The sequence below is a fragment of the Rhea americana genome, unplaced genomic scaffold (assembly GCF_003343005.1).
Source record: "Rhea americana isolate MKP2758 unplaced genomic scaffold, rheAme1 scaffold_122, whole genome shotgun sequence".
In the NCBI taxonomy this organism is placed as follows: Eukaryota; Metazoa; Chordata; class Aves; order Rheiformes; family Rheidae; genus Rhea; species Rhea americana.
The window spans coordinates 1,345,406-1,370,973 of record NW_028185284.1 but is presented as its reverse complement, the minus strand read 5'-3'; the positions used below and the strand labels follow the sequence as shown (position 1 = coordinate 1,370,973).

Below are 25,568 nucleotides of genomic sequence, written 5' to 3'. Positions count from 1 at the left end.
AACACATCTCTGAAAAAACCTATTTTAAAATTTATTTCTCTAGGCAGAATTCTAATAGCTTCTTTAAGTTTTGGTAAACTGGTCCTTTTRTCGTTCCAAGTGCCTACATTTCCAGTAGTTGTATTCTGTTTACTCAGGTAGTGTGCTCAGACCATGACGACCAGTTTTACACATTTACCCCAGTCTATATCAATAGATACAGACTTCAGTTCTCTTTGTCTATTAAAATGAAATGGAAATCTCCTCAGTCTTGGTGAGGACACTGCAGTGATTTCTCTCTTCATAGACAAGCACCTAAGAAGTATTTAAAAGTCCTTAGTGAGTGATCTTTCAGTGAGATCTGTGGACAGTAGCTCATGGCCACCAATGCCCTGCTCTTGGAATTTTAACACASAAGGTCTTGAGAAGCTATGATTGTGTGTCACCCGTGTCTGCAATAGATATAACGGCATTAATATGCAATTCTCAGGCTCCTCCTTTTGAGAGCCATTCATTTTTAACTTTCARTCATACACTATATCCTCTGTTTCATCTTTATTTTCACTCTAATACTTAGCTCTGCTATTATCTTATAGATGATTGCTTCTGTATCAGCTTTATTAAGGTTCGGACTCATTCCTTCCAGTTTGCTTCTCATTACAGGAATATACAGCAGTAGGTAAAAACTGAGTAAGTTTAACATACAAGACACTGCCATGATGCCCAAAATAAAAATATCCTCTTTAGCTGAAGTCATCCTGGATACTACACCTTTGTCAGAGCAAGTTTATTTCCTAAACTTTCCAACTTTTTTCCAAGTTATAAATTTGGTGTGATTTCTAATACCTTGTATTGTTTTTCCTGTAGAGAATTCYATTAGTCCTCTGTCTGAGAGCTGCCAGCTGCTTGAAGACTACAGCTTCTGTCTGTTAAACCACAGAAGATAGAGCACTTCTCTATTGATTTGTTTTTTTGTCTGCCTATTTTCATGTTTAGAAATTCCAGGGGAACATTCCTTGGTGCCCCTGAGGTTTAACATGAGGCAATTACAATACAGTTACAATGAACTGGGGCTTTTCTCCAGAATTCTGTTTTTTCTTACTGACTAGGCCATGTCTTCTACTTGAATACATTTTAAGTATTTGCAGATGGCAGTGGCTAGCAAGTCTGACTAGAAGGATATTTTAGGATTATATATCTCTAGATTATGCTTTACTACAATTCCATAGTTAATTGGTTAGGCAATTTATAKAGGAGTTTATATAATAGGAAGACTATAAGAGGATGTACCCTACTGTAAAAATTTACTTCAAGTTTTAAAAAATGCAATTAGGCAACAATTCCTATCCCTGACTAATCCAAAATAGGATGTAGGTATGTTAGTTCGAGATTTCAATCCAAAAAAATTCCTASCTAGGTAAGACAAATGGAATTTTATGAAGTGGAGCAGCTCGAGAAACTTAAGCCCGGGAGAGGGTATGCCTGCTAGAGTGAGGAATCATGACATTGTAGGCTTYATCAGTAATACAAAACTTTGCAGCTGCTACCTAACTGTGCAGGTGTCTTGCTTCCTTTAATGACAGTTTTTCATCTTGACATTCCTCATGTGTCAGAATGGTCTAATTCTTATCACGTCCTGAAAAAAAATGGTTTTGACAGGTATGTACAACCCAGCACTGGAGTCCAGGAATGAAGGTGTTTCCCTCTCTCCATGCCATGAGCATTTGCACAGCTGGGCAAGACAAATAGATAGATAGGGTCATATATACACACACACATACATGGATATATAGTACACACCAGCAAGATTAGACTTCATATGCCACCACTGTTAGGAGCTTCACTTAAAGCACTGCAGGAAGTGGAACACTTCTCCATGCTTTATGCAGGAAGCAAGACACTCGGACTCACCCTCCTCCTCTGCTTAAGGGGATTTAGGCCAGCTTCTCTCACTTCCCACTTTGGTGCCCTAATCAAGAATCAATAGTCTATTTTAGGTAAGGACATCCACAGCTCCTGCTGAAGCTGGGCCAAAATGCAGTACAGAATTCAGAATTCATTGAATCAAAAGAAGAGAAAATGTGTGTGAACACAACTCCACAATCTTATGGGCAAGGCATTCATCTGAGAGAAATAAGCTTTCTTCCAGCCTCATAACAGTTTCTCTATCTTGTCTTAGAAACAGGTTTTGTTACTGCTAAACTCTGTCTGTCACTGGATAATGAATGTGCTGCTGTGCTTTGAACCCTCTTTACAAAAAGCTGTTTCCAACTTAATGGGACATCAACCCTTCCCCTTCCTGATCCATGCACCCCAGCAAGGATGAATGACAGAATCTGAACTGGATCATTTAGATACTAAAATGAGTAAGCACAAGCAGGCCTCCCTATTCTCCATTTTCTTAAAAGCCAAATGAAAAATGGAATAGCAAAATATGGGCTAATGCAACATTATATTTGCACCAATGCAAAGGAAGAAAATGAAGAGTGCTGAAATGCCTACAGTAATGGTATCTCTTCCTCRGTTGGTAGAATATGTGTAACAAATGAATAGTGCTAAATATAGCTATATGGGTTTTTAGCAAAGAATAAAAATCTCTTTACAGAGTCTGTGGATGAGGCTGCATTGACACAGATGCGTCAGCCGGTTAGCACATGGACTTGCAAGCTCTAACCGACACAGGACATTRTTTCTTTCTTTATTAAGCTTCTTGGAACCATTAAAACTATAACCTGTGTACTGCATTGCAGCTTTTACATTTTCCATTCCACTCTGAAGCTCAGTGGAGACTTTGTGTTCTCCGTTCCTCAGCTCATTTATCCCTGATGGTGCTGTATCAAAGAGCRTGATGGTGTTGATTTAACCACTTAGTTTTCAACAACTTTCGGTGAAAGAATCTTGTTACATTAAACTTTTCAGCTAAGAAAAAGGCCCTTTTAAACTATTTAAATTAGGGTTTTTTTCATAGTTTACAAGTTAAACACTGCAGAATCCTTCACTAAGAGCTGCTGAAAGGAAGTCAACATCATGACCTCRGTGACATTCTTTGATGAATCTGGGCTTTGAAGCAGTAGCACAAAAGTGGAAAGCTGTGAAGCAGCCGACAGGTGTACTGTCAAAAAGTATAAAAGTGCTTTAGGTTTGTTTTTTTTCTCCTTTTTCCTCTTAGAAATCAAAGGTAATAAGAAGGCAAGGCAAGTATAATTCCCGTCTTTGTTTTTGCATTTTGGTTTTGCTGGCAGCTAACTTTTTAGCAATGACAGTAAAAGCCAATATATTAAAACTGCCACTACTGAGAGGCCGTATAACTAGTATCTTAAGGCCTAAGGGCTCCAGAGGAGTYACAGAACAATCTTTGTCCATCAGCTTAAACAATCCCCATCGTGGTTGCTTTTGTTTCCTACTGCCATTGTGTATCTCCTCTTTAGACATATTCTTTATTCTGGGATCTCTAGAGGAATCCTAGTCTTTTCATCAGACCCTTGGCCACCCTTGACCTCCCTTACCCTGTCTGCCCTTGCTTTTGCCAAATTTTGTCCAGAAAAAARTCAGCAAGAACAATTTCTTTTCTGTTTCTTTCCTTTCAATTCCATTTAATGAAAGCAATGTGGAGTGACCTGCAAAGCTTCAGGAGTTGCCAGGCTTCTCCGATCCCAGCTATTGTTCTCACGTTAATGCAAGTRGAGGATGACGGAATGGGAGGAAGAACAAAAGGCTGTGCTCAGGGGCAGGCTCTTGCTCTCAACCTGTTGTCACTTTTCCTTTCTGCAGTGTGATAATAAATAGGATTTTTGGAGGACCTGCACATGACTTTCTAGAGGTTTGAGTCTGCTTTAGAAGGCAAAAGGATGGCTTCCAAGAAGAAAGGTGGCTTTGCTCAGAAAAAAGTAAGCAGAATCACTGGGAAAGAAGCATTATATAACATAATTAAAAAAAAAAAAAAAAAAAAAAAAAAAAAAAAAAAGCTCATCGGCACTGTCACAGGTTCATTGCTTTTCAGTGGAGTTTGATAAATTGTAGCTGCTAGCTATCTGCTTCAATACATACACTTACTGTACAGAATTAGGATGGAAGTCACAAAAATCTGATAAATTAGAATCATCTTTTAACATTTTAAAGACTGAAAGCCACCTAGAGAAAGAGAAATGCAGCGAGGGTAATATTTTACCAGGAAGAGAGCAAGTTTGATGCATCTCCAATAAAGTCAATAGAAAAGATTTGACCACATCTAAAACAGATCACTTTGTCATACAGTCTTTTTCTGTTTGGATCTTTTAAATATCTTCTGCATATTAATTCATTACACATCAATAACATAGTTTAAGAACCAACTCAAAGGCATTCTCTCCAGGCTATCTTAATTGAAAGACGATTTTGCTTGGCAGTGGGATATTTGATGATTCACCTCAGACAAGAGAGTTGCCCTTTAACATGTTGAAATCTAGTCAGTTCCTTTGAACAGTACAGGTTTTAAATGTTGAAAGATATCTTAGCTGGCTTAAAAGGCAAAAAAAGAAACAAAGGCTTGTTAGTCCCAACATACTGTCTTTCTGATTTAGGAATAGTTTGAGGTACTTGTACCTCTTATAATTCAGAATCTTCCAACTTTAAAGCCTGTTAGAATCGAAGAAAGCTGAGCAGAAAAAAAACTTAAAGGAAATATTCCTCTGAAACGTGTGCATTTATCAAAATCCATTCATTATGGAGAACTGTGTCAGTTTTGACAATATTCCAATGGAAACAGGGAACAATGCTAACATATGGGCTGAACAGTAGCCGGGATTCCAGATCTTTGGTACCCAAGCTTGCAGACTTGTTAACCTCACTATGTGAGTTCATAAAAATCCACTCCTCTTAGAGCTGGAGTTCCCTAGAGGACTGGAGGAAACTCAAACCCATTTCAAGGGGAATTTAAACAAATAACTGTTTTGTTTCAAAGTATAACAACAGTGATAGTGGGTTACCCAAAAGTCCATTTTCTTGACTTCCTACCTCTGACCAGAAGCTGATTCTTTGGGGAAAATGTAACAGAGTGTATAACCTTCAAGATCAGCATTCAGAGCTGGAGGATGCACTTGGATGATCATGTTTGATAACCAAATGGAAAAATACCTGATTTCAAAATCTTAACATCATCTGTGAAAAYGATCTGACATCCTTTCAACACTACACAGGCTCAATGCAGTGCTGTTAGAATACRTCTTTTTTAGCCAAATATTGTTTACTTCATACCTGCTTTCTCCATAAATCAGCAACTTTATGCAGAAGATCATCATCTTGTCTTGGTCCTGGATTGGTGATCAAAAAATCTATATCGTGTCCAATCTTCTTACCCCTATAAGTAATAAATAACAAGGAGACTAAAAGAGTTAAGTTCCTGATGACTTTTATGCTACTTTTATGCATATTTTTTTGCTTCATTATAAAAAGAGTTTGCAGGATAAAGTGATAGCAATGTTTCTTGAAACATAATCAAAATGGAATCTTCTATTTCTTTTATCAGGTCTTTCAATGTCCTTTGTTAAGCAATAATTTAAAGCTTTTGATGTATTTTCTCTGTTGTTCAACTAGATAGTGAGGATCCATTTGATGATGTTAAATTTCTTTCTTTCTTCCCCTTAAGTCTCAGAAAAGAAGATTTCAGTCTTTTCTGGAAAAAACATCATAATCGAAATACCGTAGTACATATTATGAATCCATTGCAGATAAACTTGGTAGTCTAACTACACAGGCTTAAACATGCTTCTTTAGCTTTTGATGGACATTTTAATGAACAAAAGTGTGGACTATTTTATTGTTCCTTTTTATGGCAGACATAAAACGTCTGAATATTTTACATCTCTTTCCTTTTAAAATGTGTTTTTTGCAGACACTAAGCTTGAAGTTTTTTTGAGGACAGTTCAGCCTTAATGCGACTAAAGCTTGTTTATTACTCTCACTAAGGATTTCACATTTCAACTCATATGCACAAAGTTTAATTGTAAATGTGCTTAAAGAAAAATGATGTTGTAACCTCTTGTTTTTGTTCATTTAAATCTAAGCATTCAGCTTGCCTTTCATTCACTTACCTAAATCAGATTAAGATACAGCTATCATTAGAGTGAATTGGCAAATGCAAGCTATCTGGAATCTTACTGTTTTGATTTATAAAATGTTTGAGGACATATAAGTATTTATTTTAGTGCACCACTCAGGTGAGGTTTGTAGAACCAACACAAGGTTTTCATTTTGGTYTAAGTACTGCCACAGGGACTGCAAACACATCTCTTCCTTGGCTGTAGTTGGGCCAGCCTGTCTGGGCAGCCTGAGGAGAAAGGAGAGAGGAGATATTTCTGCAGCAGGTCCAACGCTCCCTGCTCCAAACTTTGCGCAAGTGGTATGCTGCACCTGGAGTAAACACCTAACATCTGGAGTAGCAGCACCTGGGTGTAGCACATCTTCAAATCCTTCTGTGTTGGTAGGAAAAGTCTAACCGCCCACGCATATCTTTCACAGAAGCCCTTACGTGCACATACAGGACACRTACGTTTTCCTCCCAGCGCCCTAATAGTCATGCTGTGTAAGTCACCCAGGGTGCAGCCCCACTACCCTTGCGATGGTCACAGGGGTATGTGGTGTTACTACTCAGGTGTGTTTCAGTTCAAAACTGTGCCCAGTGTTCAGAGACCTCGTGAACTGTTACACAAGGAGTTAAAATTAGAATTGTCCAAAACAAAGGATTTGCATTTTTTTCATATTTAATGAAACATTTCATTCTCTTATAATAGTAAATCTGATTTCTTAAACCTGGAAATTTGTAGGAATAGATCTGACTGGCAGATATGTCAACTGCCATTTGTGTGACTGAAAATCATCTAACTGATGGATAGTGGATCAGAGTTAGCAGCAAGAGATAAGGAAATGAAAACCAAGGTTTTACATTTGACAAGCAGTCTAACTTAGTATAATGCAACTATTGTGCCACGTCTGCAGCAAAGTCAGAACTGCTTAAACAGGTGGAAATGATTTCAAAAGAAGTTTCAAACAAAGCAGCAGTCTAGGCTTAGAATCTGAACAGCAATTCAAACTCAGGAAGTTAAAAAACATTTAGTATTCCACATAACACTTTTAAACTTATTTTGTAGGATGACATTCGTTACCATTTAAATTACCATAATAATACAAAGCCCTTGGATAGCACTTTTTACTTACRTGTCTCAAAATATTTTTTCAAAGGAAAGGAATTTACTATTCCTACTTTAGAGATGCAGAACATGGCATAATAAAACTTGCCTAAAATTATTAAAAAATTAAGCAGAGGAAGAACTTGGAAGTTAATGGAATCAGGTAGTCGATTCCTGGTTCTTACTCCAGTAGTCAACTGCATATTTAGGTTAACCCTATCAATAACCTCCTGCCTCAGTCATGCCATAAAATCTCATAAAATCCAGGGATTTTCACTAGCTGGTTTTCTTCTGAGAGAAAGCGTTTATTGAAATGCTATTTATTTGTGAAGTTAGAGTGTTTAAATCTGGTATAAAAGCACAAAAAATGGAATTATACTTATCATCAGAGTTATATTTCAACTTCTCTTTGAGCTATTTCTCACAGGATTAAATTGTCTGAATTTGTTAGACTGTTACTGGAACATTTAGTCCAATTTCCACTATACTACTTATCGAATAATTTCTAGATAAATTTATTGCCTCTCTTAGATGAGGAGAATAATCTAGTAAACTCAAAAGATTTATAATACATGGTGCTCACAGCTTGTAAATCATGAAAAAAGAGGAGAGTGCACATGTTGGTTTGAATCCTCATTCTGTGTAAGTTAATGGGAACATGGCCATTGATTTCAGCAGAACAGGATTTTTCTTCTTGGAACATAGATATTTCTACACACATGCACACACACATATATGTATGTACATGTCTGTGTATATATATATATCATATATAAATAAAAGAATACAGCCATGGATATTCATAAACTCATATAAAGGGCACACTGGATCTGATAGTGCCAAGGTGCTCCRTCTCCAGTTCAGGAATTACTTCAGCGTATGTTTAACTATGCACAGATCAGCAGTTCGTTGAAAAATTAAAAGCTACCTGTATACATTGCATCACGCTTCCTGGCTCTGTAAATCTTGCATTTTATATTGCAAGGTGGCATAAGCCCACCCAGGGTAGTGACACTAGCATGCTAGTGGTGGGAGATGTAGGGATGTGATTCCACATGCCACTACCTGAGTCTGCTAATCACAAGGCTTTATATAAAAGTTGAATACTAGTTTAAAAATAGAAACAGCTGCAATAACATTTTACAAAAAGAATTATATACACCCTCTTAATATCTATGAAACTAGCTTAGAGCTTGGGTGTTTTCTAGGAAATAACAGTGACACAGTTGAATGTCCAGATTTCAGCTGGGCACAAACAGGATCTGAGAAATTATCTGCTTGTGCCGGGAAGCGTTGGGCTGTAAGGAGCAAAAGCCGGTGTGCCCCTAGGTGCAGTGCAACCAGGGGTGCAACAAGGGAGCTTAGGCTTCTGAGGCTAAGAACAGGAAGGGTATGGATCCAAATTTTGGATTTCCTATTCAGATCCATTTTGCACCTTCTTTTACTTTCCCTGAAATCTAATCTGAAGTGCTTGTTGAGCTGGAGCTAAAAGAAAACCAGCACMTTGCACAACTGAATTTGCAGCTTAGGTTTGTCGTAATAATCTGTTCAAGACTGAAGACTATAAAAGACMGAACACTGCTAATTAACTGTGTTGACTTCCTGGCAGATTGAACTTGTGTAAAGCTGATAAGCATCTCCAAGTAGTCAATTAATTAACTCTATAGTTGTTGGAGTTTTCTTTTTTACTGTTATTGTTTTAATACAAAATCCAGATTCTAAGTCATTAAATGTCACCATCGTTATGACTAAAACTTAAATATATGGATCAAAAGCCCATAAAGGAAATCACATTGACTTACCTTATAAGGGMAGCATATGCAAGACTAGACATTGTGCCATGCCAAGGGTATTTTGAAACCTCAGGATTTGATTTAATGACTAATGCATAGCAACACCAATTCTGATATATTGAATTTAGTTGAAAGAKCGAGTGACATTTCTCTATATTTGCAAAGGTTTGGTAATGGAGTAACTTGAACTACCATTTTTGCAGAGGTGAGTTATGTGTAAAAAGTCTGAAAACCATTTAGCAATCTTTTTGCTTATTCAGAGCTCAAGTGGATATAGAAGACGATACTGTATTTCCATGTGTATTTCCTACTTGCAGTAGGTAAAGCTGTAAGCTTTTCTTAACCTTCTTAACCTTTCACACCCCTGAAGCATGTGAAATGCAAAAGGAACAGCAACAGCCCATGTGTATAAGAATAACTGCATCTCATGCCCAGGCATATGGCAAGGAAACATAAACATCAAAGTAAAATCAGAGACAGTGCAATACCTTTGGATTACTCTGTCATAACACTAATTTATTGCCTTTACTATTGATACTGCATCGTGYATAGAAATATTACTCAGTTCTCAGTGTTGCCACAATGCGTTGCTCTGCCTGCAAACTGAGGAAAAGAAGTTTCTTTGAATTGTTGCAGTCTGCGTCTTAAATTTGTTCACCACCACCATCTCAGTCATCTCCTTCCAGTTGTGAGGGCCCTTCTCCAAGGGCAGCCCACTTCTTCAGCTGTGCTCTGGGGGTATCCGCGTTTGTCATTACTCACTCAGTATTTTCACACAGCCCTGTATTTTCCAGCTAATCTTGCAATACTATGTTTTTTCTTTGCTGGCATCCTCTGTCTCCGATTTTCKTTTAAGTCTTTATGATTTTGGCCTAGAATACGATTCCTCCCTTTTTTCACAATACTTTCCTGAATAATCACTTATTTTTGAAATATTCTTTGCTGTATTGCTGTGGCAGTCTCATCCAGTCTATCTGCTTGGCATTCAGAGACTGAGGAATGACAAAGAGGAATAGTCAGATCTGGGTGCTTTTTTGTTGCCCTAGATTTCTTTCCTAGCTTAATTTTGTTGTCTCTGTAGTGTTAGGTTTTTCTTCTTAGGTGCACTCTCCCATTCTTTCTCCCTGACAGCTCTTCAAAATGTACCTATTAGTTCTCATGCTCCTAGAGGCCAGAAGTATTCGGGTAGACATAAAAGTTTTCTCTTGATTGACAGTCAAACTGTTGCAATGCTGCGGAATAAAGCACAACGAGTAGCATAAATCTTCATCTGGCCTTGGGTAAAAGTCTTTAGTGTAGTCCTTCAAAACACTTATATGATTAATGTAATGGTCTACCTGCAGTACTAGATGATCATAACAATCCTTGAATACTGTATTAGATAGCTCTTTGGTTTATTTAAGTTATTTAGTAATGGATCCCTGATTTTTTTTTCCTATTTACAGGCTACTTTTTACATGTTTCCAGAAGCTCATACTTCATTCAAAGGAGGATTATTACAGTTGTTACAAGTCCTTCTCAAGCAAGACTAACTTTCCTTGTGTGCAAAGACAGTTGAATGATTCATTTCAGCTCTGTCCTTGTATGACTTCTGATTACAAATGCAAAGCGAACCTTGCTTTGTTGGCTAGAAATTTTTACCAGGAATCCAATTTAGTATCAGACTTTCCATGGTAGCTGGAATACCTGCCATAACCCATAATTTAATCAGCTCTCAAAAGCCTCTTTAGAAGGGCACTTGGACATTCTTGCTGAGGAAGAAGGCACTTAGTGTTTTAAAGAAGAAAATGGTTTTCCAAAAGCTGCTCAGAAAGATGATGAGAAACAACTATAGCCCACTGGCTTGCATTCTCAGAGCTTGGATTAAAGAGAAGACAACCAACTTTTATTTCTATTTCTCAGAAGACCAGATAGAAATCTTCCATTTTAAAAAATGTTCATTTTGTAACTATCATAGCCAAGTCTCCATTTATTAAGTGTTGTATGAGGTCCATGCGGGCCGAGTCCTTCCTGCTTACACATATCTACTGAACTTTACATGTGAGAACACTTCCACTGACACCAAAGGAACTAATCGCATGCACAAAAAAAAAGCACATAAGCAATATTCTGGAGTACTAACAACAACTAACAGTTGCTTATTTTTAATATCTGGTGAATTACATAAAATAATAAAGAACCAAGTTCAACTAAGGTTCATGGAATGAAGCAAAGTAATTACATACAATTAATTACATAACAGACCATGAATCTTCAAATCATATCCTCATTCAACTGCCACAAAATATAATGTACTACAGTGAGGACCAATACTGGAGAATACAAACGGATTTTGCACAGACATTTCAGGCTTCTTGCTTTTTGATTGAACATTTTGCTCTTGCTAAATCTGTGAGAAAATATTGATTATGGAGAAAGCCATATAAACTCTTAAAGACTGGATATTGGCTAATGTTCTGAGTTAATCTGTTTGATGAAACTAGACKGCATTTACTAAAGCAGTACATTTACACCAATATTAATTATCCAGATTTAGCAGATTCAAATGGTATAAAAAATGCTAATGGGTGCTTTAGCCATATCATTTGCAGCCTTTACACTGAGTAAGCAAAAAATAAGTCACAGCTGTGGAATAGCTGCTAGAGAATGTTTGCTATCACTAAAAACATCAAAAAAAAATCAGGCTATCAAGAATTGCCATGCAACCAATATTCACTGTAAAATGGTAAGATTTTTAAACTCAACCTTTTCCACTATTTTATTATTTAATCACATTTTGATACAGAAAGCTAGGATAATCAGTTAAAGAATCCCAGACTAGAACAACATGAAGCAGGGATATAGATAGCATATGGAGAGTGTGAACAAAATATCACAGCATATAATTCTCCCCCGGGGCCTTCCTAAGAGCTTAGATTAAATGGAATCCAGCTGAAAGTTGTTTGTAGAGCAAGCTGGACATTAGCTAAATGCTGAAAGGTGATTTAAAAAAAAAAGAAAAAGAAAGAAAAAGAAAAAAGACAAGTCCTTTATTTGTGGAAAGAAATATGGGAATTCATTATATGTTAAATTAAGTGCCATCCTCCAAGTATGCTTCTTTGGGGTAATGCAGGGAGGACAGCTTCTAGACAGACATCCTCAAGTGATCTGAAAACACGTGAGGCTATTTGAATGTTTCCTTGAATACAGATGAGGCACATGCATAAATKTCTAGGAAGACCAAATGCAATTGCTAAAGTGATGATTGTGTAGCAGTGGAAAAGGGATTAAATGTTGCAGAGCATTACGCATAACTGAAGGAATGGACAAATTGAGATACAGCATAATGAACATTTTTTTAAAACAGCAGAGAGAAAGCTTAGATAACAGGAGGATCATTCTTTTTAGATACAGCAAACAAGTAATTCATAGGTACTGTAAAATGCACGTTCCTAAGCGAAAATTCTAGCAGCTTCAGTGTATATACATAGTCAAACATAACTACACCTATAATCAAACACGTACACAAACACACATATCGTTCTTAGATTTCTTTCTGAGTATTCTGATGCCCTGCTGATGCCACATTTTTACTCTAGGGAGGTATCTTCTATCTTGATCTAATCTATCTCCCAGTGTAAAACTGTTATTTGGCATGAGCTGAGTTGGGCCAAACAGAAGCAGCATGGAAATTCAGGCTCGAATATTTGCAGTCCTGATTAAGGTACTTCTACTACCTATCTCTCACCATTATGTGCCTTCTCAGAAGAAAAGGGATATCAAATTTTATCCTAAGTTCCAGGTAATTAGTATGCTTGTGGGTTTGCTTACTAAGAAGTCTTTGGTGAAACTCTGAATTAAAAGATGAACAATTTCWTATATCCAGATATGAAAATAAGTTTGAATTGCTATCACTCAAACTATAAAGTCCTACAGTTTTTGATAAACTCCAAAGAGAAAAGATGTTAAACTGGAAGTACTGGCATGTAACAGTGCTAGAGCTTTCACATAGAAGGTAAAATCCTGGACTGTTTAACATCCAGAAGAAAAAAAGTCCATCAATTGCAAAGCAATCAGAGATTTCATCCATGAATTTCTGTTGGTTGTAATACAACAAATTCCCTAAAATTTCTTGAGTAATTAGGCTAAGGTTCCATATTCAGGTAAAAGTTGCTAGCAGTTTAATAGAACATAAATGCGGAGCAGACCAAAAACTGAAATTGCCAGAAAATTTTGCCTGAGTGAATTTACTGGATTCAGAATATAATCAGAAATTAATTATTTCAACATGCTTTCTTCTGTAATTTTTTTCAGGTCTGAAAACTGGACCTAGAGTAGTAGGTGGCTCTACTGACTCAAAAGTRCATTCTCRTTTCCTAGGGAGAGCAAGGGAGAGYACTCCTTACTGRCAAAAAGGAACAAGGCATTTTCCAAAGAAACGAACAGAGCCAGATCTGTAAAAGGGCTTCTGTGACGAYGAAGGATTACATGCTGAAGGGTTCTGTTGAGTGAAAGGAACAAGAATGTTCCTTAGCATTTACAATGAGGATTAGGTAATGTGTATAGAAACAGACTCTGAAAAATTATCTTGTATGTGACAAAAAGAGCCCTCCAAATTATAATAAAATACATTTATTTGAGATCATTTCCTCAAAAACTCCCAATTATATAATCTGATCAATACTATAAAGAATATTAACAGCCTAAGAGGCAGCCTAAATATTATGCCAGTCTGTTGCTATTATAAGTAGCCAGTAAAACCCCAGATACCACATGTAAGCTGTTCTTCAAATCTCTGTCAGCTTTTAACTCAGCAGTTGTCCTTAATATTCAAGTCAGCTCCACATTTTCAAAACAACATTTAGATTCAACAGTGTCAATCCAATACTGGTTCACATACATAGAAAGTAGTGAGAAAATAAAGGCTTGCTGAATTGCTAAAGCAGCTCAGCCAAAATTAACAGCCCAAAAAACACTGACCCAGTGAAAACAGAGACAGCAGAATGCAGAAGGTAGCTGCTCTCCGGCCTGACCTGCACTGTGCACGTCGCTTCCCCTGTCAAGACTCAGAGCACGAAAGAGGGAGAGTGCAGCTGGAATAAGCTAGGGGCACTGGAAGGTACAAAACTCCACCGCTAGCTTCACCTGCTCTCTCTAAAGATCTCACGGTCTTTATACCTCCATCCTAAACATGCGGAAGGCACAGCACTGATAAGGACACCTTTTCTCTTCGCTGTTTATCAAAACCTGCAGGGCTTTATATAGTTKGAGTGATAGTGACTCAGAGGCAAGATTTCATTTTACAATTCATCAAATTGTACAGTCAGAAGGCCTCATTTATACCACTTATTATGGCAAAGATGTAGTAAACTTTTCAGGTTTTGTAATTCCCAGAATCATAAATTGAGCTATTTCCAGACCCGTAACTCAGCTAAGCCTTCCTTCACACAGTTGGTCCTGGCTTTTCAAGAATAAAGTGCCTGAAGTAATGAGAAAAACAATACTGGCGCATCTGATCAGGGCTCTGTGGAAGAGGAAGGGTATGACAGTATCGGCTTCCTCATCTAATTTCTGCTCTCATGCTTTGTTTTGGGGAGTTAGGTCCTAGCTGCCTTTGATGGTCTGGTTCACAGTCAGTGTCACAGTTCACTCACTTTTCCTTCTAATACGGGATAGATGGTGATGCCGTACAAAACGCCTGTTGAGATGAGAAGTGCTGGGGCACAGGGAAAGGTATTTGTGCCAACATTTTCAATTTGAACTCTGCTTTTAGYGTCTGGCATTTCAGTCATCCTACTGGACTTGGTTTACACAAGCATGGGACACTCAATTGAAAATATTCAAGTTTAGCATTTCTRGAAATGCAAACTGAATGAAGCTTTGTATTCCCTATCAAGGGAAATTCTGGAATTTCTGACTCTTATTCTTTCCTAACTGTACATCATAGGCCTTTTTTTCAACATAATTAATATTTGTGCAATGGTTTAATAGGATACTGATTAACGTCTGAAATGGCAATAAGCAAATTAAATTAACTGAAATAAATTCTGCCACCAGCAAAGACAATTAAAATTAAAATTGACTTCATGATATATTTAACTGAAAAGATAACATACAATTATGAGAGATACTCTGACTCATTTTGAGGCAATTTGTGGATGAAAAAACATGCTGTTGTGGATTTGTCTACTGAATTACTTCTTCCACCAATTTAATAAAATAGCTTTAGATTAGACTGTCTATGAAATGAAAACAAAGTAAAACTGAGCCAGTTCTCCTGGGCAGCTATAAATTAGGCTTCTGTTCTACCAAGGTTTGGGTTGCCAAAGATAGTATATAGCAGCTTCTTTACTAGTCAAGTTATTCAACATAAACTCAGCTGAACTACATAAGTATTGGGCTAAGATTCACAAGGTGTCTTCTCTGGAGAGGTGCTTGAAGGTGGAGACTTCATTAAAATCCTACTTTGGTTGCCCAGGGAATACTAATTCTAATTCACCAAAGGCACAACTAATTTTTCATAGCTGTGGAAGCTATTTATTTTATTTCTGAAGTTAATCTGACTCTGCGCTGAAGTAGCAATGGGAAAATCCCTTTCCCTTTAGGAGCAGAAACTTTACTTATACATCATATGGGAAAAAGCTTCAGTAGTGGATATATAAAACAAGCACTTTTGCATTCTGATTTATTCCATGGGACAGCAGCACTACGGAGCATCAGTAGCTGCTATCCAAGAAGAATTTTAGGAAAGCATCTAATAGAGTACAGAGTAATACCTGATTTGAAAGATCGTTTTTCTTTTATCAAGTCAGGATAAAAGTGTCACCAGTTACAGCAGAAGGGATCACCTCTCTGAATATTTATGTGAATTATGCTCTGAGGGTGAGAATCACTGAAGTGTGGAGAACCAGTGTGAGACCTGTGCAACACCACTTAAATCTTACTTAAAAGCTAATTTCACCCTCAGTGACTGCATCCCTTCAAAAAAGTATAGCAATGCATGCCATCACCTAGTCTCTCATTAAATGYACTTTCAAAGACCGAGTGTATGGCATGCTATGCTTGATTGTATGCATGTCTTTTATGACCCAAATGAAAGCTAGACACCATTTCTCAGAGAACAAGACACCTCTTCATGTCATGCTGATGACTTTTTTCAAGTTTTGCTTTAGTAGATATTTGATGTTGCTTTCATGCAGTGAGAAGAAAAGAGAAATCAGGAAATGGTTATTCGCTGAAGAATTTAAATGACTAGCAGCATAGCTCAATTAAAAATAACTTATCCACTAATCTTGTAAAGCTCCATCATATTATCTGCATTTAAAATTATTTAACAGTTTGAAAATATTACAATGCAAAATCTTGAAACCTTGGAAATACTTATTTCTCTATCTTATGAAAGGAATAAATGCTGAGTCATTGATTTATATATTGGCTTCCTTGGACTCTTGGCCAAATGCTTATTTCATAGCATATTCATTTTAAAATAAATCCATATGAGGATTCCTTCAAATATGGATATATAAGAACAATACTATGTTGCGAAGCTTTCTGAAAAATGTAACAAAAGTCAAGATTTGAAGGCCTGGCCAGAGAAAAATTGACCAGAAAAGTATTCCACACACATATACGTACAATCTTATTAACTTGGTTTTTCATGCATCGTCTTGAAGAGGTCTATATATTTACTCATATATTGAAATTAACTCCCTTCTGCCTTAACTTCAGAGCTGCTAGAATACAAAAAGTTAAATTAGGAATCTTCTTTCCTCAGCTACTTCATTCAATATACATTTTTATGAATTGCAGCTCTAAATTGTATTTTGTAATGAAATTTTGTTACTAGAGGCAAAATTAACCTTCCATGCCATTAACACGTGTAGCAACGATCTAGCTATCTGTCCATATACAAGCAATGAAAGACATTTCCTTAGCAAAGGAAGCTATTGACTGACCAGGCTGATTTAACAAAGGAATATAAAATCTGAAATTTATTAAGTTGATAGAAAGTTACTTTTTCTATGAAAACAGTTACTAAAAATAAATTTCAATTAATTTTATCAGTCAAATTGAAAATTGTCTATAGAACAACTTTATAGAACAACCCTTACCATGTTTCTACTGCGAGAAAAAAGGGTGATGGCCATACAAGAATTTAGACAACTACTTCTTAATTAGAAAGTGTGGCTACCTGTGCGTATTATAATAGCTGCATTGCCAACAAGGCATTATCATCTTCTAGCTTTCAGGCATGTAAATGTAGCTGTCGTCAATTATACCATAATGTTGAAGATTTATCCTGCTTTGGCTTGGGTATAACAACACTCTTTACTGCTAACAGCTCTAGACTTTCAGAATTCTGTGTTTGAAGTAAATCCCCTATTCCAGCATTCAAAAAAAAAATGCGTAAGCTTTGAATCACTGGGAGGGCTGTCTCAATTTCATGTAAATAATGCAACTGTACCTGGAAGCTCTCCATATAATTTCAGGCTTTTAAAGCTTATGAAATGTACCATACCAATCTGTCACAGTTTTATTTAAAGTCATAAAATACATTGCTGAAGTTTTGCTTTTGCTGTCTTGGCAAATCCTTTAAATTACACTCCATTCCAATCAAGTATTTCAAATGATATCATAGAAACTTCCTGCATACATAAATTTTGCAGAGTGCCAATCAATTCTGAAGCAAAATCCTTTCAATGCTGTTTGAAAAATAAATACACTCCAATGAGTATTGATAYGGCTTTGGGATCTCATGTACTCAGCTGAAATATAAGAGTAGGAAGATGATACTTTAATCTTAAAACATCTATCTAGTTTTACGTGTGCAAACTCTGCTGTCAGCATATTATATACACTAACCTGCAGCAAACTTTCTCACTCTCAAAAAACATTCTGTATGATACTGGTACAGTTTATTTGTTTACCAACAACTATAAAATTTTAAACATTCTGAAATCTGCAGGGAAAAAAGAACACATTCCAATATTTGGTAAGTACTGGAGAATCAGGCTTAACTGGAGAAAAGGTACGACATTTTTATTACTTATAAAAACAATCTCAGACTAAACYTACTCAGACATCTTGAAATCCCCAGTCCCTAATTCAAAGGCCTAACATAGACACTAGAATTATTCAAAGTGAAAACCAAGGAAATTCAACAGCCTCTGATTGTAAAGAATTTAACAAAGAGATCGGTATACTCAAAAATACCAGCTATCTCAGAGACTACGATGAAATTTGTAAAAAGAAGAGAATCTCTCCCCGAAAATAAATTCGTATGAGAAAATGAAAAGAGAAGGTTATGGTTTTGGAGATCTGACCTGGTCTTCCTCCAGGAGAACCTCTAATGGACTGGCATGAACATTTATACTGCCTAATTTCTTTGGAGGTGGCTGGTGATGAGCACTTCCTAGGACAGGCTCCTGCAAAGTGGGGGAGAGAGGGATCCTTCCAGATCTGGATTAACCATTATACATAGATCACTTTGAATCAAGGCAAACTGAGGTCTTTTTTTCACTTTCTGCTRATGTTCTGCCAAAAAGCAAAGTTTGTCATCATGATGTATTCAGATGTTGATAGTTAAGAGCTGGCTCCAGATAATACTTTTACTCCAAATGTCTGAAGTTGGAACTGAACTGTTGAAATACAYTGGCATTCTGAGTTTGGGCAGTCAGAAATCTGTCCAGTTTATTGCTTCTGTCTCAGCTTGTACATAATCTATTCAGGTGACACATTTTAAGCAACATTAGTGGTAAAACTGAACCTCAGCTAAGCAGGATGTATTTGCTAGAACAATAACCCAGTGATCTCTTCAGTACCATTAATAATGCAACAGTGAAAATAGAAAGGTCAGCTGCATTCAAATTATTTACTGAAATAAGTAGACAACAGTCTGCATTATTAATTACAAAAGCTGTATATTTCAAAAAATGCTTTTATGAAGCTATTCATTGCACTTACATTTTTTTTAACCATTGGAAAAAAGATTTTGCAACCAGGGCACATTCCATTTACTAGTTCAGATTTTTATTGTCCAAAAGAGAATTGTTTGGTTCRGAATTATATTTCTATTCTACTTACTCAGAAACTCATTAATATATATGAACTAATACTTWGGAGATGATATTTTATTTTGAAAGAAGAAAGGAAAAAATATTTTTCTATACTGACACTATAATAAAAGTAACAAATAGCTGAATAGCGACACAGTATTTGCTGTGCTGAAGCTTTCTGGTGGCAGAGTTAAGATGTGCATTTAATCCCAGCCCATTTTAATTTTCTCTGGCTAACTCCTTTGAGAGTTGCARATGGATTATTCCTTTGTCATATTTACCACAGAAACTTCCATCAAGAAGTAGACATGCATGTCTACTTTGGCATTTCCAAAAATCAAAAAATTCCCTTCAGACAATTTAAAAGACACTATCAATGCTCGTGCAAGGAGGGAAACATGCACATTTTCAGAATGTCTGAATGACATTAAATGCTTGGCCTGGGTTTCACTTATTTGGCAGYGGTGGGACAATATGTAGAATCAGCATACCATAAAAAGAAAGGTTTCTATTTGCTTCTTGCTCAGCTATACTGGAAGTTCTGTAAACATGACAGTTTTTCTATTAAAATTCCTTGAACTGAGAAATANAAAAAAAAAAAAAAAAAAAAAGGAACAACAGAAAGAACCCACCCCGACTTCTAACAGAGCAGAGGAGCGAGACTTCTGCTGGAGCCGATGGTGCAACAGCCGAGGGGAGCCAGCAACTGCGGAGGCATCGGGTCAGGCACAAAGACAAGAGAAGCTGAGTTATGAAGTTGACCTTTCTGGCAGTTTGTGGTAAAATGGAATTCCCATTTATGATTCTACTTTAGTTGTAATTACTTTAAGACATTTTATTCGTCTTTTCCATCCCATAGGGCATGCTATCTGCTCACTAGCTTGAATTTTTACACGGAACTGTTAAGCATTATCAGGATTGGGCTCATATTTTCCATATACTTGCATAGCTCTACTGCAAGTGAGGTTGTTGGGAATTTCTCAGAAGGAATAACCTGAAGAAAATGAGATTGCTCCCTTTCCAAGACCTAATTTGGACTGCACAATCTACCATTTTTGCCTAAGAGAAGAACAGTTTACTCTTAAACTATGGGATATATTTAGAAAACTAGACAGCTGCATTTACTGTATTTACTATTAAAAGAAGTGTATTTTGGGGTTTTTTTWAATTTTACTGAGGTAGAATGAATATGGCATTTTTTGCAGTCAGTTTTCAAATATAAACCAAAATGCAAAACCTATCAACTTGGTCTACATCATTGTTTTGCCAAGATAGCTGTGTTGTGTGAGACCTACCACACTAAGCCACCAGTTCTGGGGAGCTGGAGCAGTTATACCTTTGGGGCTAATATAGGTTACTCCATTTGAGAAAATCATTTAAATTATACTGGCAAAGGGATAGTGCACCTCCACACAGAAAGGATGCCAGTGTAAACTGTAAGCATAGCAGAAAACCCCTTTAAGTGTAGGCAGACCTATCATTAAATCTACCTTCTGCCCTAAGTAAATCTCTCCACAGAGGTCCAATGGCAGACTGGCTTTGCTGAAATCTTATCATCCTCCTTTACAAAATTCCCTCGCTCTGCTTCAAGATGTGTCCCTCTATCAGTTTAAGGAGCTCATGAAGGAGACTTAGCTGATTTAATTCTAAATTGAAAGTTCTGGGGTTATTATTAAACAACTTCCTAAATCCCAAAGTATGGTAAAAAGATACACTGCTTGAGAACACCACTTTTGAACRTTCTTTCTGTGCCCTTTCTCCTGACCCAGACTTTGCAGCGTTCTCCCCATACATTTTGAGAGAATCTCTGAGTCAACCACATCATTTCTCCAAATACTAACTTCTTGATCTGACTTCTTTCCAAATACAGTCTGACTTTTCCAATTTACATTGTTACATGAGTTCAAGTAATTTCCCTCGAATTTTGAGAGTATTTTAACGGMATCTTCATACTCTCATTGTAGCTACATATTTTTCCTTCTTTAGGCGAAACAGGAAAATATCTTTCCTGGGTCACTGTTTCTTGCCTGTGTAAATTCTCAGCCAGATGAGAACACCCCTCCGTCTGCTCATGATTCATCTGAAAACAACGTCAAGACTCCCACTGATATCAGGTTTTTTAGTTAGAATATACCAACAGCTTTTTCATGTTTCCTTTATAATATTTGAGCAGTGGAGGTATGACCTACATTTACTACATCTAGATGTAGTACTACTAATAGTAATATGAACGTATACTATAATACCAAACATGAGACATTTCATGAGCAGCAGCGTTTAATGAGGATATTATTACTAAAGCAGACAAACTAAGTGCGACTGGGCACAGTAACCTCTGCAATAGGGTCAGATTACCAGGAAAGTTAGCTGTGTTTGCCCACTATAACTGTGTCTAGTGTCTAAAATACAAGATACATCAAGATACAAGGCAAATTTTCTGCAGACTTTGATCGTTAACATTGCATGCAGGATGTAAGGTTGTTAGCTTATGAACTAATAAGCTTACAAACTTGCACATGAAAAGAGGTAATCCATAGGGTGTCAGTGGTCTGGGGGATTTCTCCAATTAGTCCCTTGGAATATCACAGCTCTCATAGTTGAGGATTATAAATGAGTCTATGCTATCAGATTTTGCTGTTCTCTGCTTAGTACTGATTTTCCCTTCTTTAAAAAAAATTGCTTGAAATGTTTCCCTCCGACTCTCAGAGTAGCAACAATTTGACAAATTCTGCCATTCTCAAGCAGTAAAAACAACTAAAAGGATGAATTCCAGTTCTATCTTTTAATTCCTGAGTTTTTTCTCCTGTGTTATCTGACACACAAAAATTGTTCTGAATCACATTCTAATAAAATTCAGCCAGCAATTACCTCCTCATAATCATCTGCTGACACCACTAGTATGATCATGTCACCTTTAATAAAAGGTTACGGCTGCTCTTACTCACAGGGATCTGAAACATCTATCCTCAACCAAACTGTGCTTGCCCTAAGCACAATACAAGGTCACTGGTGCTTGCAACTTTCCTCACAATTATCTGCCAGGAAAACCTCATTCTTTACTTGTGCTGTCAACCATACTTACAGCAACTAGCTRGCCTGTGATAAATGTTGACTGGAGTAAATAGCAGCAATGCGTAAACTCTGCTATTAATATCTTGTTTTCAAGCCAACTTTCTAGAAATAGCAAAAGCAATGCAGTGTATTACATATTATAATTAGAACCGTGTTTTAGTCTTCTGGCTCTAAACAACCAGTTCAGTATTTGATCCTGCAAACTCTGAGATCACGTTCTTTGCCTAAGTAATCCCAGTGAACTGTCTGGTATCTGGGCCTGCAAAACATCTTTTGCAAACAGTGACTCAYAGAAGAATATTATTCAGCTAAGTAACTACTCGCTAATAGTAAAATGTTCAAAACAACCTCTTTTCTGGAGTAGCTGCCCTGAAACACTTGGTAAAGGAGTGAGTAGGAGTAAAGCATACCAGCAAACAAAATTATCTTGCTACATGAGTAGTAAGAAATATCCCTGAAAACATTTCAGGCATCAAAAGGCTCTCAGACCGAGCAACACACATTTGAGAACTACAAACAAAGCATAAGGAATCTATTTCTCTCCTGAATTGCTTAAGGACAGAAAACAGAGTTTATAAGTGAAAGAGATGCCTAAGTGCAACTGTCTGAACCAAAGAAATAGATGCTGGTTTGTGGTACTTGCAGATATTTCTGACTGAAATCTGCTTGGGAATCATTAACATTGTTTTCTTGACATATTAACTGTATCTCGTAATCAGAGCTGGGCACTAACCTTGGCCTGTCAATGCTACAACTGACCCTACCGCTGTTAGTTTAGGGCTGCTGGCAGAGTTCTGACTCTTGTTACCTTAGACAAAATTCAAAGGGATCCTTACAGCTGCTGACACGGGAACATTGGGGCATAACCCACGCACTAAGCTCACCTTTAACGAAGCCAAAGAAGGAAAGGAATGTGTTCAACGTTTGACTGGCATGCCAGACTTCCTCAGAGACTCTATGCTGCGCTTAGGTATGGGGACACTGAAAATGCTGTGGCAACTTTTACTTTCCCRCCTAAGCAGTAACCCACATCCTAGTGGATGCATGTAGAAAGTAATCCAGGGACTGTCATAAAGGAAGAAAACAGTCATAGAGGAACCTACTGAACAGAAATCAGTGCCAAACAAAGCCACTTCATAGCCAGAGAAGCCAGAAAGGATATTCTACAAGACAAATGACAAGTCTCAAGGGAAGCTTGCTGTTTCTTCAAACATACRTTCACATGAGGATATACAACTTTTAAGTCTTGCTTGCACTTTGACCCTCCTGAGCTAAGTGAGAAGTCAAAGCTCAGAAACAATAATGAGGTGACACCGAGCCTTCTCTCTCACCTTCGTTTGGTGCAAGGATGAGCTCCTTAAGGAGTTTTAAGTGTGCACTCTATTTTCTCCAAGCACCACATGTAGCTCTTTGAAAGACAAGGGAAAAACTCAATTTTTCTAAACAAGTTTTTGGTTACTATCTGCCTCTTTTTATTCCATTCCCACTTTGAGTTGCTGGGATTTTGTTAAGCATCCTCTTTTTAGCAGGTTTGCTCCAACGAAACTATTTTATATATTTAAAAAAAACTAACCAACAGGAGAATGATCTGACAAACTAAGCACCCCATCTATTCAAGGCCACGTAACTTCTTTACTGCTTCTGCTCTTCTTTATGTTTTTCTTTTATCTTGTCACCTGATCTCAAATCCCCCTTCTATTCTTCTTTTTATCTTGTTACTTCATCTTTCCCTCCATGTATTCCACCATGCTAATACTTGTATCCAATGCTCTTTTAGAAAAAGATTTTTAACYTACCAGTTTTATGTGTCATCATGAATATATTTTACTCTACAGCTATTTATTGTGAGACAGTCCATTAAATCCTTAGCACACATTTACAGCAAATATTTTAAACAGTTTCAGGTAGTGTCTTTTAAATATCCACTTTACCAAACTTCCTGGCCTGAGTCTTAAAATTCAGTGGCTGAGTATTTTAAAATCAATGCGTGATATTAGCTGCCTTCATGCTACATATTTATAAGAGACACCTGGATTATTGATGGTGCTCAAAGTAGTACTTGAAAATCTGATGCCTCTTAGGAATATCCATGCAGAACACCAAAAATCCAACCATGAAAAACCACTAATGACTGTAAAATATTTGCCTGTGCTTGATTTTACTGCAAACTTTCAGTGGTAATTACAGCTGACAGTTTATTTTCTCTCTCTCTCTAACCACTGAATTTATTACTAAAAATGAAGATTTAGTGGAGCTGCTCAGGAAAATGTAGGAAAGCAAAAGGATTTGCATGTAGCAGTCAATAWAAATGAGGAAGAGCTGCTTTAATTCAAGGTGTCATTAAATTTCTTGGACAAAGCCTGATTCAAAATATTTCAGTGATCTTGAAAAGCCATTGCAACACCTCTCAGAGGTTTTTGTGTCTCTGACTACACCTTCCACAATACACATACTCTTTTCTTGAGGTGAAAGGAGACAAAATGGTTTAAGACTTCTACAGCTGAAGCTTTTCATAAAAGAAATTCTGGCTGAAGAACTCATTTCACAAACAAAGTACAAATCATTTGAATTATAGCATCTACCAGAAAAAAGAATGACTTTTCAGTCCCATTTTTCAATGAAAAACTTGAAAAAATTCACAGAAAAATGGCAATTCTTATAAACATTTTCACAGATATTTTCTGAGTAATCAGAGATATAAATGCATAATCTACTTTATTCACTATCTTAGTTTCTGTATATGAGCTGTTTTACAACACCACTGCTTGTAATTTTCACATTGCCATCATCTCCTGTCATCAAATCTCTTCCTAAATAGTAATTTACTGTCCCCCACTATCTCAGAAAAAAAAATCATCAATTAAAAGCCACTAAAGTAAAATTTCAAAAAGAATTAATCAAATCTTTGCAGATTTTAGACTTCCTTACATATAGTGAAGGATGTAAGTGATAAAATCCAGAATGTACTGAAAATTAGAGGAGGATGTTCATATTCTCCATTTAGCATATTCCTACTGCTAAATAATACATCAGGCATCAGTAGCACGAAGAAGAATCAGTTTTCAAACAACTGTAGATATTTTATGCCCTTCAAATACCTGCAACACTCAGCTGCTGCAGAATAGTTCTAAGTTTATTACTATTATTGATCTTGCCTGAGATATTCTTGTAAAGAGTTACTTGCCATTCTCTCTACAGATTTTGAAAACAAAGCTTGTTTGGTGTGAATACTTCTCCTTACATGCTAATATAAGGTACCAATTATCTGTACAATTTCCTTTTAATCAGAACAGCTTTTATTCCCCCTTGGCACCTCATACTAATGTACTCCCAAATTGCTAAAACATTCAAAGAGCAACAGTTCAGCCTTACTGTAAGTAGTAGATTTTCCAGTTTATAAAATTATCCTGCTAAGTCAATCTTGGTGCAACCGGCATGCTCTGCGTCACACAGCCCCCCCTTCCCTCAGACTGTATGTTCTGTATATTCTAATACCACCTGGGTCCACTGGACTTCAACCTAGTGTA

At 36.8% G+C, this 25,568-nt stretch overlaps 1 protein-coding gene across 1 annotated transcript in view; it reads right to left on the bottom strand.

The window, feature by feature from the left end:
* Positions 1 to 25,568, bottom strand: part of DNTT (DNA nucleotidylexotransferase) — a 90,236-nt gene that overhangs the window by 26,937 nt on the left and 37,731 nt on the right. The window contains exon 8 of the mRNA XM_085325443.1: positions 5,212 to 5,314. Within this exon, the coding sequence (XP_085181569.1) occupies positions 5,212 to 5,314 (103 nt within the window). The remainder of the gene's footprint in view (positions 1 to 5,211; positions 5,315 to 25,568) is intronic.